The sequence below is a fragment of the Beta vulgaris genome, chromosome 1, assembly GCF_026745355.1.
Source record: "Beta vulgaris subsp. vulgaris cultivar EL10 chromosome 1, EL10.2, whole genome shotgun sequence".
NCBI classification, from domain to species: Eukaryota; Viridiplantae; Streptophyta; class Magnoliopsida; order Caryophyllales; family Amaranthaceae; genus Beta; species Beta vulgaris.
This window is the reverse complement of record NC_079202.1, coordinates 30,657,922-30,673,908: the sequence shown is the minus strand read 5'-3', so window position 1 is coordinate 30,673,908 and position 15,987 is coordinate 30,657,922. Positions and strand designations below refer to the sequence as shown.

Genomic DNA, 15,987 nt, shown 5'->3' with positions numbered 1-15,987 from the left:
TTTGAAGTCTACAAAGAATATGATCAATGGATTAGAAATTCTAACTCATGATTCAAAAGATTGCTGATTTTGTTAGAGAGAATTGGTTGCACAATATGATTCAAATTGATTGCAATCAGTTACAAATTGAACAAGAACAAAATGTATACGAAATTGAACAAAATGCATTCCAAATTATGAATAAGATACCTTGATCAAGCTGGTAATGATAACATATAATTCAAAAATCGAGAATTCAGAATTTTGTGAAGCAGTGATTTGGAAAGAAATTTTGTGTAAAAAGTACAATTGTTTGGAACAACTGCTTCCTCATTTTGTGGATTGATAATTGATTGCGAAAAAACTAACAAAATCATGAATTTTTCTTTTTTAGTTACAAAGAGAATTTCGAGAATTTCTTTTGAAGTTGGGAAAGAGTAAATGTGTTTGATCTGGGTTGCTGAATTTCATAGAACATATAGGCTGACATGGCAAGTAATTTTCAGGGAACTGAATTTGGTTCGAGGCGAAAACTAAGGTGGGCTTGGGCCGCCTATTTTTTATGTTATAATTAGGCAGTCTAGCCTAATAATTTGTGTGTGTATGTGTGTGAGCAAATACAATTTATATACGGAAAAACTTAGGTGATTAGTTTTTCATGTAATGGATGAAAATGGATAATGAGAAGTTTTACAAAATGTGAGTTTTTGGAAACAAATCTAAAGATAATGAAGTTATCTAGTTGACAAAAATGAAGGAATAAGCTTACCTAATCCCCATATAAGTATAACTTCCTACAAAAATTTCTAATTTCCACATTCTAAGAAAAAAAATATATATATACTACCAATATAGCTAAAAATAGATATTCAATAACATAAATATTTCTTGGGAAATTACCCATCGTACGTCCAACTAAATAAACACTCCATATAAACCTATAGATCAGATGTTTCTGTTACAAAAAAACCCTAGATGTAGGCAAATTACATAAACATTTAAGGGGTCAAGACTCAAGAGGAGGAAATCTTGCTTTTATGTTTCGTACCTAACATCTAGAACTCGTGGAAACTACCAAATGGTAGTATTAACTGAACATACTGTCAAAACAAAACAAAACAAAACAAAACAAAATTTGCTTGAAAAGAAAAGAAAAAAACATGTATACAAACCTAAAAAAAAAAACTGATGAAACTGGAACTAAAACCTTAGGATTTGTTCGTTTTAATATTATTTTAGATAATATATTTATGATTTACTCCTTTTTTTTTTAATCCAACTATTCATACTTAGAGGTTGTTTGGTTAACATTATTTAACATAGAAAGTTAAAAATCCTAGGAATTGGAATTGTTTGGTGTTGTTTGGTTGACAAATTCATGAGAAATAGAAATTCCTAGGAAGTTCCACTTCCCTCAAAATGGAGGAAGTTACTTACCTAAAGAGACCTAGGTAAGTAGAAATTCCCATGGGAATTTTCATTTCCCTTGAATCACCAAACAACATCTAGCAATTCCTAGAAAATATAATTTCATGGGAGAATAATATTCCAAGGACTTTACACTTACTACATTCAAGCAAACAAGCACTTATAGAAAATCTTCTCAATTTTTTTCAATTTATAAGAGAAAAGATAGTCATGTGAGGCCTTATTTGATTAGTCTCAATTAGTACTTTATTAGTATTCAATCATTATAATTTTTTCTAATATATAATGGAAGATATTTAAGTTCAAAGATGTGCACTGGGAGACGCACGCATAAAAGTCAAAAAGATAAAAAAAAAAAAAAAAACAGAGGGGTATATGTCCTTGTTTACCAAAAAAAGAAAAAGAGGGAGTATATAGACTTTAGAGTAACTTATAGAAATTCCTATTAAGTTAATCAAATATAAATACCATAGTCTTCACGATCTGAGGGAGAGGTGGTAGCTCAGTGGAGTACCATCCCGAAATCTAGGACATTGCCCAAGGTTCGAATCCTCATCCCAACAATATATTGGGCATTTAATTCTTGGTTGTATGTACCTAGCCTCTGAGTTGACCTGCCCTACCTTGCAGAGATTTGTCTTCAAACTAATTATCTTTCCTAATTAAAAAAATAATAGCCTTCACGGTCTTTCCTTATAAAAATTTGACCTTGCTAATTTCTGATCTCTTACCTTTTCTGAGAAAATATTTAAAATTTTTACAACTTGCATTTATCATCATTCCTGTACTTGCAATATAATCGTAATGGAAGCTAGTATGCAACCCAAGTTTGAGATCATACTGTTGTTTGACTCACAATCATGTGAACCCTTTTATTTGAACTTTGAAGTGTATGGCCATGTATCATGTGATGATATCAAATTAAACATGTATTATCTACATGTACCCCCCCTACATATTAATGCATGCCCTTCCTTCCCTCCTGTCTATTAGTCTATTACTATATAAATATAACTTTAGTCCTCCATCATATATCCACTATATTCAGAGCTTTCCTCAAAAGTTACAACCCAAACTTGTTTTGGAGCCACTTTTTAAAACATGAAATTCTCGCTTTGTGCTTACAAGTATTACATACTGGTATTATTTTTCTTGGTTTTGCTCACTGTTGGTGTTTCTACCCATTCCAAGCCCAAACATCGTAAGTTTTAACAATTAGTACTACTCGAATTTTTCATGTTAAAAATAAGGAGTGAAGCTACATTTGCTGGTCTTCAATGAACTCCAATGATCAAGCAAATGCGTTATAATCCTCTTTTATTTAAAAATAGAAAGATAAGAGTGATTGTTAAACAAATAAACCTACTTAGTAATTTCTTTATATATAAGTGAGTTCATATGAGAATGCATACTTACATGAGAAATGAGAATAAATTTTACGTGCTATAATTCGTATGAATATATAAGTGATAAGTCCAAAAAAAATGAATATTAGAGAAAAAAAATTCAAAAATAAATTTTTTTTTGTGCTCAAAATTCTTTAGGGGTATAACTCTAATGAACAGGTGTTGTAACTCTAATCCAATCGTGTGATTGAGATTCATTCTCATTTCTCATGTAAGGGGCATTCTCATGTGATAACCCTATATGGGTGCGCACGGGCTTGAATTATTGTATTCCATTCATTTTGATATCAAATTCAAATGTTAATTAGCTAATAAGTTTCTCAACTCTATATGTGTATGCATCTTACAATTGTTTTACTTTGCAAGATATGTTAGCTAAATTACTGAAAAGAAGTTCCATCAATGGGGATTCACATCACTCCACCCGAAAGGTCTGTCACATTTTTATATCAATACTTACAATTTTTTGAAAATAAGGTCTTCATAATATACGTATACACATATATACATATAGGTTCATTTAAGCTTGTTTCTTTATACAAATTCTATTATACACATGGGTAGATAGTACTTATGATATGGCTTGGTCCAGCCTCATTCTTAACAAAGTTTGCTTATTCTATTTTCCTACTTTTTTCAGCTTTCTTAATTACTTGTACTAAATATTGTGCTTTGATGGCCAAACCACATAAAACGAACTCTTAATAGTAGTAGTATATATAGATAACTAATCATGTTTAACTTAACTGTATTTTTTCTAAGATATAATTACACAATCAATCAACTTATGCAACTAGTTCTGCCAAACAGTTAAACTAATCAACTACCTGATCAGTTTCACCACCTTATCAGTTTCAGCTATACCTTATCACTTTCACCTACCTTATCAGTTTACATTTCAGATAGTGTTACCAAACAGAACCATAATATTTTGGAAATATGACTTACTTTTACTTTTTTGACTTACTTTTACTTAAATGAACTTATTTTAGAGAATCTACTTATATGGGTAAAATTGTATACAAATCGTTTTTCATCAAGTATAGTAACATTTACTAGATTATGGACGAAAGTGTTTTTTTTTTTTTTTTTTTTTTGTTTTGGAAATCAAGTTATGAGAAAAAAAGTTCTTATTATCTTTGATATATATCTTAATTCTGCATTTTTTTTTAATGGAGTGTACTATATATATATATAGGGGGTTCCGGTTGACAGAGAAGAGCTAGGAAGAGAACTATACCCAATGGGGTCAAGTTTGCCAGATTGCTCACATGCTTGTGGAGTTTGTGCCCCATGTAAGAGGGTAATGGTTAGCTTCAAATGTGCTTCTGAGTCTTGCCCTATAGTTTACAGATGCATGTGCAACGGCAAATTTTATCACGTCCCTTCTTCCAAGTAAAATAGCCTATTGCTTCTTCACCTTTTAATTTTCTCAATGTTTTTATTTTTTCTGATTCATGCATGTCAGAAAACCTTATTAAATGACCTGCCACTTTTACGTAGTAGTTATTTCTTGTGATTTCGTTTTTGTGAAATTATTGAGGCGGAGCACAGAGTTAACCTGGCCCTTGAGAATTTTTTTTAGAATTACTTATTATCATGTACTTCAATTTGTTTATCCACTAAATTTTCCCTGTTATGTCCTGTTGACTTCGACAATTATATCAATATTATTGTCATCTTAAGAAGCTCGTAAATTAGGTGATTTGTACTCTTTGTATTTGTTTATAGTTACCCTTCGTTTAAATCTTGCGTTTTATAAAGGACTCGTAGAAAACATTCGTTTATAGGACCTTTGTTTATACATTATTTACAATATTTATCATACACCGGGGTGCACCAAGAGCATGTTACACGCGAGACTATGTTTGTGCTCATATACTCATTTACTGATTTGGAGTTCTCACTATGTTCATTTGGAGCTCCTAAATGAGCAAATGAGCAAAAAATGCATGGTACACCCGGATTTATGATGAGTGCACTCATACATTATTAACATTCTTATCTAGACATGCAAGTAGCGATTTTTATTATTCTTGCCAACACTAGAGCAGAATGCAAATGTGCTCAAATTAGTAATTCATGTGTTTCACAATAGTTGTAACATTATTTATTTTGATACGTTGCAACATTATGACTTTAATATTTGCCAATGTACAATTTTGATTATATATATCTTTAGTTATTAGTTTCTAAAAATTGCAAAAATTTTAGAAGATATACATTGAAACAGATTGAATGATATTTTACACAGCAAGTATCGTTTGTATTTTTGGGGTATTTGGCAATTTATTGTTAGATGTGGGATATTTTACTTGGTTGGTTTGACTAGTTGTTTTTATTAGCTTTTTTGGGTTAGTTTTTTGGACTTTTTTGTTGTTTGAAAAAACTAGTTCTTATATTGGTTGTTGAGTGCAAAATGAATGAAAAGGTCAAAAGCTAACCAAAAAACATTGCTAAACCTAGCTTTTGGTCGAAAAAGCTGAGTTTTCAGCATTTGAAAAAGCCACTTACCAAGAGCTTTTCTTTTGCTGTTTAACCAATTGAAAAAACCCAAAAGCCAAAAGTCAATTATAATGCAACCCAACAGGTAGTTACTCAAAAAGTAGTAAGAGAACAAATAACGATTGAATCTAGCATATACTTCCTCCATTTCACAATAAGTATACCATTTGCTTTTTACTCACTCCAACACTCTTCGTTGGACCCTAATATCTTTAATGGTGTATAAGTAAAAAATATAAAAAGTTGATATTGGAGGGTTATTGTTACGGATTTAACAAGATTCCACTTGATTATGTTTTTTCTTACGTAATAATGACAGAAAAATTGTCAAAGTTCCTTAATGAATAGTGCCTAAATGAGAAATAGAGGATGTATTGTGATATGGAGGAATAATACTACAATAATATATTCTTTCTCCACAATCAATATGGGCGCCATAGAAGCATAATCATTTGACGCAGTACGTCCATGATGCTCGCTCTTAGGAGTTAGGAGTACCTTATAACGATTGCATACAAGCAAGGCAATATAGTCAGAGCAACATGAATTGCAATAAATTAAGATGTCGGATTCTCTCCTATACTTTTTTCTGTTTTCCTATTAAAAAGATAACGCTGTTTGCCTTTCCCAGCATGTATATACATTGTTGTTTTTTGTACAAAACTATCAACAGCGCCAATGAATGAGAAGGTATACATAAAAGTTCAAAACCTATAAAAACAAACTACAGCTATAAACATGCAGCTACTCATCTTCAGTCTCCAATTCAAATCCCTCAGCAGCTAAGAGACGGCTAATCTCTTTTCTCTTCTCCTCCTCAGCCTTCTTACTACGCATCAAGTCCCTCTTCTTCAACACGAGTGTGTGCCTCCTAAGTGTTGTCTGGAAGTTTTCTACAGATGCCTTTCTTTCCCTTGCTAAGATCCTCTTCTCTTCTTCAGGATCAACCTGAAACTCGTTAAACTATATATTTCACGATACTAACAATAATGTCCTTGTCATAACAAGTAAAAGACAGTGTATCCATAAAAAATGTTCCGGAATTCCCTTTGAACAGAATTTGTGATTGCAATTAAGGCTTCAAATTTTTTACACTCATGAATCAGGTTGTTCCTATAGCAATGCTCTTGTGTCTTGAACAAAGTAATTTACTTAATTATCTCTACTTTTGGGCTTTAGCAACATTATCTTGCAATAAGAACAAAAAAAAAGGATGGTCTACTGCTTTTTGACTGCAACTGAAAAGTAGGGAAAACCAAATTAAATACCTTTGATCGAGCACGTTGTCGTGCTCTCAAGTTCATTTCACGTTGCTGCTGCTCAGCCCATGCAGCAATAGCCATATCGCCTCGCTGATCAAATGCTTTACGCTTCTTTATAAGCCATTCCATCCATGCTTGAGATGCCTTTAGGAAAAACATAATAGATAAATAATAAGGTTCCCAGTTTAATAGAACGAACATGCAGAGGGATAGATAGACAAGAGAACTATGACAATTGAATCTTCTTAATTCGCAATAACTCCGTGAAACAAACTAGTAGGCAAACTCACCTTCATTGGATTCACCCGGTTTTCCATGTCATATTTTCTCCTTCTCTCTCCATCAATAAGAAGCTCATAAGCTGCTTGAATTTTGATAAATCGGGTTTCCGCTGTTTCACCTTCCTCAAGATTGCCTCTACCATCATAGACTACAAGAAAAGTAGAGAACCTATGGGTCAGACCATATTTTGTCGTCACAACAATATTCTTTTAAAACATCCAAACAAAAGGATGGAAAATACCCCGTGCAGAAGTTCGAAAAAATGGAAAACAATCAGTGTTCGGATACTATGGTCTAATTGCTTTGATGGGGACTGGTAATCTTTAAATAATGTCATAATCATATTCAATAAGCAGAATGCAGTTGATTTGAACCAGATTTGGGGTTAAAATTAATGAATTGATCATTTCCATGGCACAAGCAAAAATGATATTGAACTCATCAAAAGAAATCGGGTGTGAGCTCTGGCATCACCGTGCTACTTGTAAAAAATAAAATCTCAACTTATCTACTCATTCAATATGACATTCTACACTAAACATCAAAAACTACTAAATTGTCCTTATTTTGACATTTGAGCACTACCCAGGCACCCACCAACTAAAAAGAGGCTTATAGTTTCTCACAGCACAAAGACTGTTACATTTAGCCTTCTTTTATCACAACAGTGCCTCAATTAGCGAAATAACAGTTGCATAGAAAATTTTCATTGTAAATAAGTCCATAGCTTATATTACAAATCCTACACCTAATTGAGCTTCATACATGTCACTTCTGCATATGTTTCTACAGCATAACCAATCAAATACTAAACAATAGTTCCTCATTCACACATTAATGAAATGAAAATATAACATCAACTTCATAATCAACAATAAGGACGAAAGAGACAAACCATCAGGATGATAAAATTTGGCCAAGCGCCTGTATGCAAATTTTATTTGATCTTCATCTGAATCCCTCTCTAGTTCTGTAACCCACAAATAAGAACATAGCAAGTCGATAATCAAATAAAAGATAAAACAGCTTAAGCGAAAATAGGGCATTCACACAATAAAACGAAATAATTTCAAAAAGAATATCATCTCACTATCTCCTTAGCTTCATTAATCTTATGAGCAATGAGATTCCCATACCCGGTGTTGTCCAATACCATGGCATTTATGTAATTTTTCTGACAAAAGTAATATTAAAAAAATTCATTTTATTTCTTTTCATATATTTTTATTTTGGGGATTATTAGTTGAAATCTTATATCATATCTTAACACTATCTTATCATATCAGTTAGCTATTATATCATATCTGGGCTACATCTAATCATATCAAGTAAATGGTATGGGAAAAGTTGGCCCCTATCGGGTAATGGGGGAATACTTCCTCTTCATCTTACCACACCAACTTCACATAGCTGTCGACCTTCACTGCATCTTGACCATTAACAAAAAGAAAGACATAACATGTCGATCACATAACCCTTCCATCTAATTACATGTACTCCCTCCCTTCCAAAATTAATGCAACAGTTGCAATTTCACGGACTCCAATACAGTAGATTATGTTGGATATTGCATTCTTTTTCGAAAGGATGAAGTACGACATCAATCAATCCTATAGTAAAGTAACAATACATATCAATTTTTTTTTTACAAACAACAGATAATTACAGAATCAGCATAAATTCAACTTCAGAAACCATTGAACAAATAAGATAAAGTAACAAAATAACCACAAACTACAACCTTGTTCGTTCACTTGCAAAACAGAACAAAATTTTTTCTTTTTAGATGAATAGAAAACTCACCAAGAACATCGTAAGGAGATTTCTCACCGGTCCAATTAGAAGCCCGAGCAACATATCTCCGATGATTCAAACGCAACCAAATCTTGCACCGAAAGAAATCCGACGAATCCGAGGAGAGAGAAGGAAACGAGCTAAAATTAGGTTTCGAAAACGGAACACTAGATGATTTATTGCAAAATAATCGAAGGCCATCTCTGCAACATACGAAGGAAGAGAAGAAAACAGCATTCGGTCTGCAAATTGACCTAAAATGGCTCATAATTTCATCCAACTTTAAGATTTCAGAGATGATCTTGATGAATTTCAGCACAAAAATCGTGGAGCAATTGGTGAATTGAATAAGGAATTTGGAATTTAGGTTGTAATAGTGGTTAAAGACGCAAAGTAATTTGAGCACATCTCAAGTTTTAACGGTTTGTATGTATGAAGTAAAGTGTCTGATTTTTGGGTTTCTGAATTTAGAAGTAATTTAAGTTTACCGGGGAATTTTGTGGACGGTTTGGGTTTGTGGCACGTTATGCAACTTGGTGTTTAGCTTCAAATTATGAGATTCTGAATCTTCAAAGGTGGGTCCTTTTAGTTCAACCACAAATTTTATAATTGATTTTTGTGTCACGAATAAATAACTTTTTTTAAATAGAGTCCGTTTTTGATTAGACGGTCTCACGTTAGTATTAATGTGAGACTGCTGATGTCATGTTGACATCACGTGCGTGCATCAAACCAACAGTAGAATTAATTAAGCGCTTGCACCTATTATTTATGTTAGTTTTAAATTGATTTTGGATGAATTAGTTAAGCATTGAAGTATATTAGTTAATCGCTGGAGTATATTAGTTAATCGCTGGAGTATATTAGTTAGTCGCTAGAGTATATTAGTTAATCGATGGAGTATATATTAGTTAAGCGCTGAAATATATTAGTTAAGTGATGAAGTATATTAGCTATATTATAAATATCAAATTATAATGCATTTTATTGACCATAACTTCAATATCACGCATAAATAATTATGTCTTTCTCAAAAAAAAACTAATGCACTAATTCTATCATAAACCCTCCAAAACAAATCCATCATGCTCTTCTTCAGTAAGTCAGACAAAAAAGAATTGCAACAAACTAAACTAGGGAAAAAAATCACCATCTTAACACACAAGAACACATTAGCAATTCAATCAAGAAACCCTTTTTCTTACAAACATTGATCACTATATCAAAGAAGAACAACCAAAAATTGAGAAAGAAAACAAATATTAATGAATACCCAATTGAGAATGTGACTCTGAAGAATCCATAAGTTTAGTTGGATCAAAAAATTGATTATGAGGAAGAACATATTGAATAATATATGGGTTTAGCTTTTTGATGTTTGAAAAACCCATTAAAATTTCCCAGTTGTGTTTGAGAAGTGTTGAAATTTCTTCAACATTTTCGCCATTGGAGAGATTCAAGGTAGTGAAATCGCATGAGATAATATGAGTTTTGTACATTTTCTGTGTGAAAAACAATAATAACTAAATACCTAAATATCACAACTATTTATCGGAAAACAGTAACTTATAGCCAGAATTATCAACCATAAAACCATAAACAAAGGACGAGACTAAGAATTGGAGGAAAAACAGACTCGTCTCATGTTAGTGTTAACGTAAGACGGTCTTTTATAAGACTTTGCGTTTTAAATAGTCCTTCGTTGCTCAATACTTTACTTAACGACGTTTTTTTCTTGACAGGTGAAAAACCAGCTGGTATATGGGGTTAGTACTTAGTAGCAAGTATATGGGGTTTAGAGACTTATGCCCTAGGAACATAAACAAAATTTATATAACGAACATATTAGAAAGATTTGAGATTTACTGCAAAATATATTTGATCTGCTTGTTGGTACTTTCTATTTGATGAAAACCTCTTATCGCTTCCTTAGCTTGCAAACAATTTCTATGGAAATTGGAAAGAGTCTCGGTGTTTCCACAGTTGTCTTTAATGGCATTGAGAATGGCATAAATCTCTATTTATATAGGGGTTATAACAAAGACCATCTGAGAATCGTTAATGATTTAATTTGCTTCATTCACCCAAGTATTAGCAGCGCTCCAACCCTTTTTGTTTGTTGAAATCTTCCTCCATCGACTTGAATACAAGACAAAAGAATTTTGTTTCACTCTTCATATACTCCACGAGATTTGCTTGTTCTTATTTAAGGAGTTAAGTTTTTAATTATGATGTCTTGCCATCCTGTATATTCTTCTGCTGAATGCTGATGCATTTCTTATCCTTGTTCCCTCAAAGATGGTCATAGTTCGGTGTGGATTTGGCTTAGCTTTTCTATATATGATTTCATTTATGTGGAGGCAAATAGCCCAAAGAGTGGAAATGAAGCTTTCAACGTTGTTATTCACGCTCTCTACATCTTGAAAAATCCTCTTCTGTTTCATGAGATTTAAGAAGTTATTTATGCAGTCGGAGATAGGAATATAAGGCTCTTGAATGGGTCGAATCCCTATTGTAGTTAACTAGATTTTTGAGATAGGAATACAAGGCCCTTGAAGCATCCAAATACCCCTTTTCACTGAAAAATCACTAGTTTTTAAGAGTGTCCAATGTATAGAATCTTCAATCTATTGGCTTCTCAGATGAATGGTTAATATGTTTTTGCTTCTTATTTGTTGAAAAAATAAGAGACCAAATTGTTCTCGCACTCAACCTATAATCTGTAACGAGTTAGGTCCGAGATTGTGTGAAAAGTAAACGATCGTTCCCAAACCAAACATCATCTATAATATTAGCTCTTCTACCATTGCCTATGGGGAATTTGAAACCATTCTTCACACTCAGTGCAACTTTGTAAGAGTGGTAACAAAAGGAAGAAGAGGTAGGAAACTTTCCTTACTGGATCCTTCTTGTACTTCGCAGCGTAAATTATATGAATGATAGAATATTTGGCCTTCTAGATCCTCCAAGCTTGATTCATTAACATTGTCTTGTTGAAAGAATCTACATTTTTCAAACTCAAACCCCTTTCATCTTATGCTTTTCCAAGATAATTCTTTTTTTCTACTAAATCGGTTTCTGATGTGAAATTGAATGCTATACTTAAGTTCTTGATTAAAAGATTGGTTCTTTACGGTTTCTTGATTGATTCTTTAACCATTGATTTCAAGGATATGAAATTATCAACTCCTAACCAAGGGTGATAATAATTGGGTTTGCATTCACTGCTTAAACTTGGATTCACTCCTAAAAACTTTAATTCCACAAGGAATAGGTTAAACTCAAAAACAACACTTTTATTATGATGGCCGAAATCTTGTATTTATAGTACAAGTTTCCTAGCATATTGAACAACTAATAAATCTTAAAGATAACAACTAACAAACTTATTTATCTTTATCTTATGGATAAAGACGTACACTAATACTATCTATATCACACTTCACACGCCTATTCCTAATATAATTAGCAAAATAAAACTCCTAATTAGACTTTGATAAGGAATTAGACTTCTAAGTATAATAGGATTCTTTTATCACTTAAACACTTAATTAAAATAAAGCTGAAATTAAAACCCTAATTTACATAAAATCCTAACAGAACTAAAACTCTACATAAATACTATTCTATTTCACATCAAACTCCCCCTCTAGAAAAAAACTTGTCCACAAGTTTTGTTGTAGCCAAGCAATCATCCATGCGCGAAAACCATGATCCATTAAAATTAGAGCACGACTGGCAAACAACAGTAGAAGACACGATACTGTTCGATATGTGTGACCAAGACTAACCGAAGAATAACCAAAATCAGTACGAGTAGCGCCATATGGTGGTAGCCAACACGTCATTGGAGTCTTGGGCGTACATGGAGCAGCAATAGGCGGACATGGGCCAGCAACGATCAGAACTTTGGGCGTGGAACAAACCAAAGAAGCTATCGTAAGTCACTTTGAACGTCCAAGGATGGAGCATGGGGAGTGGAGCAAGTCAAAGGTTCCTGCTGGATGGGCGCGTTTTCTGACGAAGGAACTATAGGAACCAAAGCATCCGAACTTACCTTCTCGTCGGCAATCAATTGCTTGACGAACAAGATATATTCTTCCTTAGTCACGTATTCGTCATTGGGACATTGATGTTCTTCATGACCTATTCCTTGGCACTTCAAACAATGCACCTTTGTAGCATGTTCCAAGGTGGAGACTTTCGTGGTGAGAGCAGCCAGTTGAGCACTGAGAAATTGCAGTCTAACGTTGATAGGTTTAAGGGCGTCGAGCATGGCTTGGTGATCGTAAGGCATGGTGTGCGGTAAGAGAACATAACACGGCAAAGGGATGTTTGGCGCACGATATAGGGCAGCAGCACGGCTGGAAGTTTAACGCTGCACAGAACTCAATACTTGTGCGAACAGTATGAAATTTTTACACAACAAACTTCAATATGTTACGAGTCCAACGAGCCAAAAATAATCGAATTCCGATAAGGCACGCTCTGTCACGCGCCGTCGCAAGATAGTCGTGTCAAACTGGGCGACAGAAATTAGACGCAGATGTATTGGATTGCTGCGACTTCGTCACTGGTCCAAATACGCTAAAATTTTAACACAATATAGATCTCTTTGTTAGCTTTTCCAATGAACCAAGAAAATCTAAATTCCGACTTGTAACGTGTGCATACGAACAGTTTTACCGAACTGGTAGCAGAATCGGATCAATACGTCGGGGTTTTGATCAGCAGCAGGCGGTGGTTGGGCAGCAGCCACACCACTTGATGTGAAATTGAAGGCTATACTTAAGTTCTTGATTAAAAGATTGGTTCTTTACGGTTTCTTGATTGATTCTTTAACCAACAAAGTGAATCTTGAATATTAATTCAAGAGATAGGTTCGAAATTCCTATGCATCACGCACATTAATTTCAAGGATATGAAATTATCAACTCCTAACCAAGGGTGATAATAACTGGGTTTGCATTCACTGCTTAAACTTGGATTCACTCCTAAAAACTTTAATTCCACAAGGAATAGGTTAAACTCAAAAACAACACTTTTATTATGATGGCCGAAATCTTGTATTTATAGTACAAGTTTCCTAGCATATTGAACAACTAATAAATCTTAAAGATAACAACTAACAAACTTTTTATCTTTATCTTATGGATAAAGACGTACACTAATACTATCTATATCACACTTCACACGCCTATTCCTAATATAATTAGCAAAATAAAACTCCTAATTAGACTTTGATAAGGAATTAGACTCCTAAGTATAATAGGATTCCTTTATCACTTAAACACTTAATTAAAATAAAGCTGAAATTAAAACTCTAATTTACATAGAATCCTAACAGAACTAGAACTCTACATAAATACTATTCTATTTCACATCAGTTTCTTATCCATAGAAAATGCCACCAAAATTTTAACAAAGAGTTTGGAAAGAGTTTGTTCTTAAAAGGTTATTCTTGAATTATTATTCAAGTGTTTGAAAAGAGTTTGTTCTTTAAAGGTTATTCTTGAATTATTATTCAAGTGTTTGGAAAGAGTTTGTTCTTAAAATATTGTTCTTGAATTATTATTAAGTGTTTAAAAATAGTTTTTTCGTAAAGAGTTATTCTCGAATTATTGGTGATAGAGTTTTCAAAATGATAAATGGTTACGAACTAAAAAATGTGTTACTTATCTAGTACATTTAGTACTCAGTTTTATACTGACGCGTATTTCCTTTTTCCTATTTGGCTTTGCCCTGTTTACCATTTTGGTAAGCAAATTTGCAGGTGAATTTTGGATGTGCATGGGAGCATACTAGGAAGGGGATCTTCTCCTAGATTAGAGTGTTTCATTTATTTTGAGTATTGAGACAATATTTACTTTTATTAATAAAGAAATATTATTATTTTTGGTTAAAGTCTTCCGCTGCAAGTTATTTTGTTAGTTAGTAGTTGGTTGCCGAAAGCGTGTTAGTCACGTGGCGGTAATACTCCTAAATTACTCAAATATTATTTACTAAATAATTTATTTTAAAGCGAGTAATTTGGGGGTTTTACAAAGTGGTATCAATTTTTCAGGTCTTGAAAAGATAAAAGTTGCACACTAAAATTGATGAGTAGACATAAGATGGGCATATGGAGTTTCGCATTTTAAATGTTTTTTGTTAAGTTTTTTTTTTTTTTCTTTTTGACGATTTGTACAGATGCATCTTGCTAAGTGCCACAAAAAGGAATATATATATATATATATATATATATATTTATATATATTTATATATATATATATATATATATATATATATATAATATATATATATATATATATATATATATATATATATATATATATTATTTGGAAAGATGAAGGGTGTAGATATGTTGGGGTGACAAGCTCTGTCTATGATTAGGAAGGCCCTCCCCGACGCTGTAGGTAACTTCCTTACCTAGGAGCTATAATCACCTTGTCTATTCTATATCTTGAAATCAAGTACACTTTAAAATTTTTGAAATAAATATTTTAAGTCATAGTGGTGCATTTAGTACAAATTTTGGACCATATTGGTTTTTAATTAACATATGTTAATATTACTTTTACGTTGTTGTTCTTGTAATATTTCAATTCTTTTTGCTTTTATATATGATTGTTGTTGGAAGTTGAGGAAAAAGTTTATGTTATTCCCTATATATGGGATAACCAAGGAGTTATGCTGTATTGGTGAGCAAATAGTAATACTATATGTATTTTTTTTACCTCTCGAAAATACTCAGGCCAGTCTAATTATATGGCCATTAATGAGCTGGAGAATGTTATATAGACAGACTACGTACCAGAGTTTGAAGTATTCGGTAACCTAGACATAAATAGTTTTGTTTTGGCCATGAAGCGGCCTAATTGTCTTAAGAATATTTTGATACACTCAAATATTCTAGTAATTGTTACGTATAAGGCCTAATATTTGGCCATGATATATGAAGTATGTGATTGTTATGTTTTGAACTAGTTATACTTACATGCTTATTGAATTGTTTGGTAGTTACACAGTTGTTCTATGAATGTTAGTTGAGATTTATCTTCAAACACTCTTATTTTTATGAGAATGGCAGAAAGAAGTAGTCGAGTATAAGTTTTATAATTAGAAGCTAAGGCTAGCAAGGATATCTGAAAACATCATCATTCAGGTGATAGCTAATCGAGAAATCAAGTAGAGTGAAAAGTTTTCGAAAGGTCTTTGAGAGGGTAACAACAGTCAGACCTCCACCTTACCATGGGAAAGAAGACCCAACTGGCTTAGAAACTAAATCCGAGAATTTGATAAGCTTTTTAATGCTATAGTGTACCCTGAAA

At 32.8% G+C, this 15,987-nt stretch overlaps 2 protein-coding genes across 3 annotated transcripts; one reads left to right on the top strand and one right to left on the bottom strand.

The window, feature by feature from the left end:
- The first annotated feature begins 2,416 nt into the window (after positions 1–2,416).
- Positions 2,417–4,501, top strand: LOC104905690 (protein EPIDERMAL PATTERNING FACTOR 1). The gene is made up of 3 exons (XM_010694300.4): positions 2,417–2,608; positions 3,180–3,244; positions 4,012–4,501. The coding sequence occupies exons 1-3, from the start codon at positions 2,509–2,511 to the stop codon at positions 4,210–4,212; spliced, it is 366 nt and encodes a 121-aa protein (XP_010692602.1). The 5' UTR covers positions 2,417–2,508; the 3' UTR covers positions 4,213–4,501.
- A 1,364-nt stretch (positions 4,502–5,865) lies between these two features.
- On the bottom strand, positions 5,866–9,173 carry LOC104905691 (hypothetical protein). 2 transcript variants are annotated; one of them, XM_010694301.4, is made up of 5 exons: positions 8,666–9,170; positions 7,758–7,832; positions 6,871–7,010; positions 6,587–6,724; positions 5,866–6,266 (listed from the first exon to the last, which is right to left on the bottom strand). In XM_010694301.4, exons 1-5 carry the CDS (start codon positions 8,922–8,924, stop codon positions 6,063–6,065), a joined length of 816 nt encoding a protein of 271 aa, XP_010692603.1. In that variant the 5' UTR covers positions 8,925–9,170; the 3' UTR covers positions 5,866–6,062. The 2 variants fall into 2 exon arrangements, with proteins under 2 accessions (XP_010692603.1, XP_057249032.1); XM_057393049.1 differs by lacking the exon at positions 7,758–7,832 and having other exon boundaries at positions 8,666–9,173.
- Positions 9,174–15,987: the final 6,814 nt, after the last annotated feature.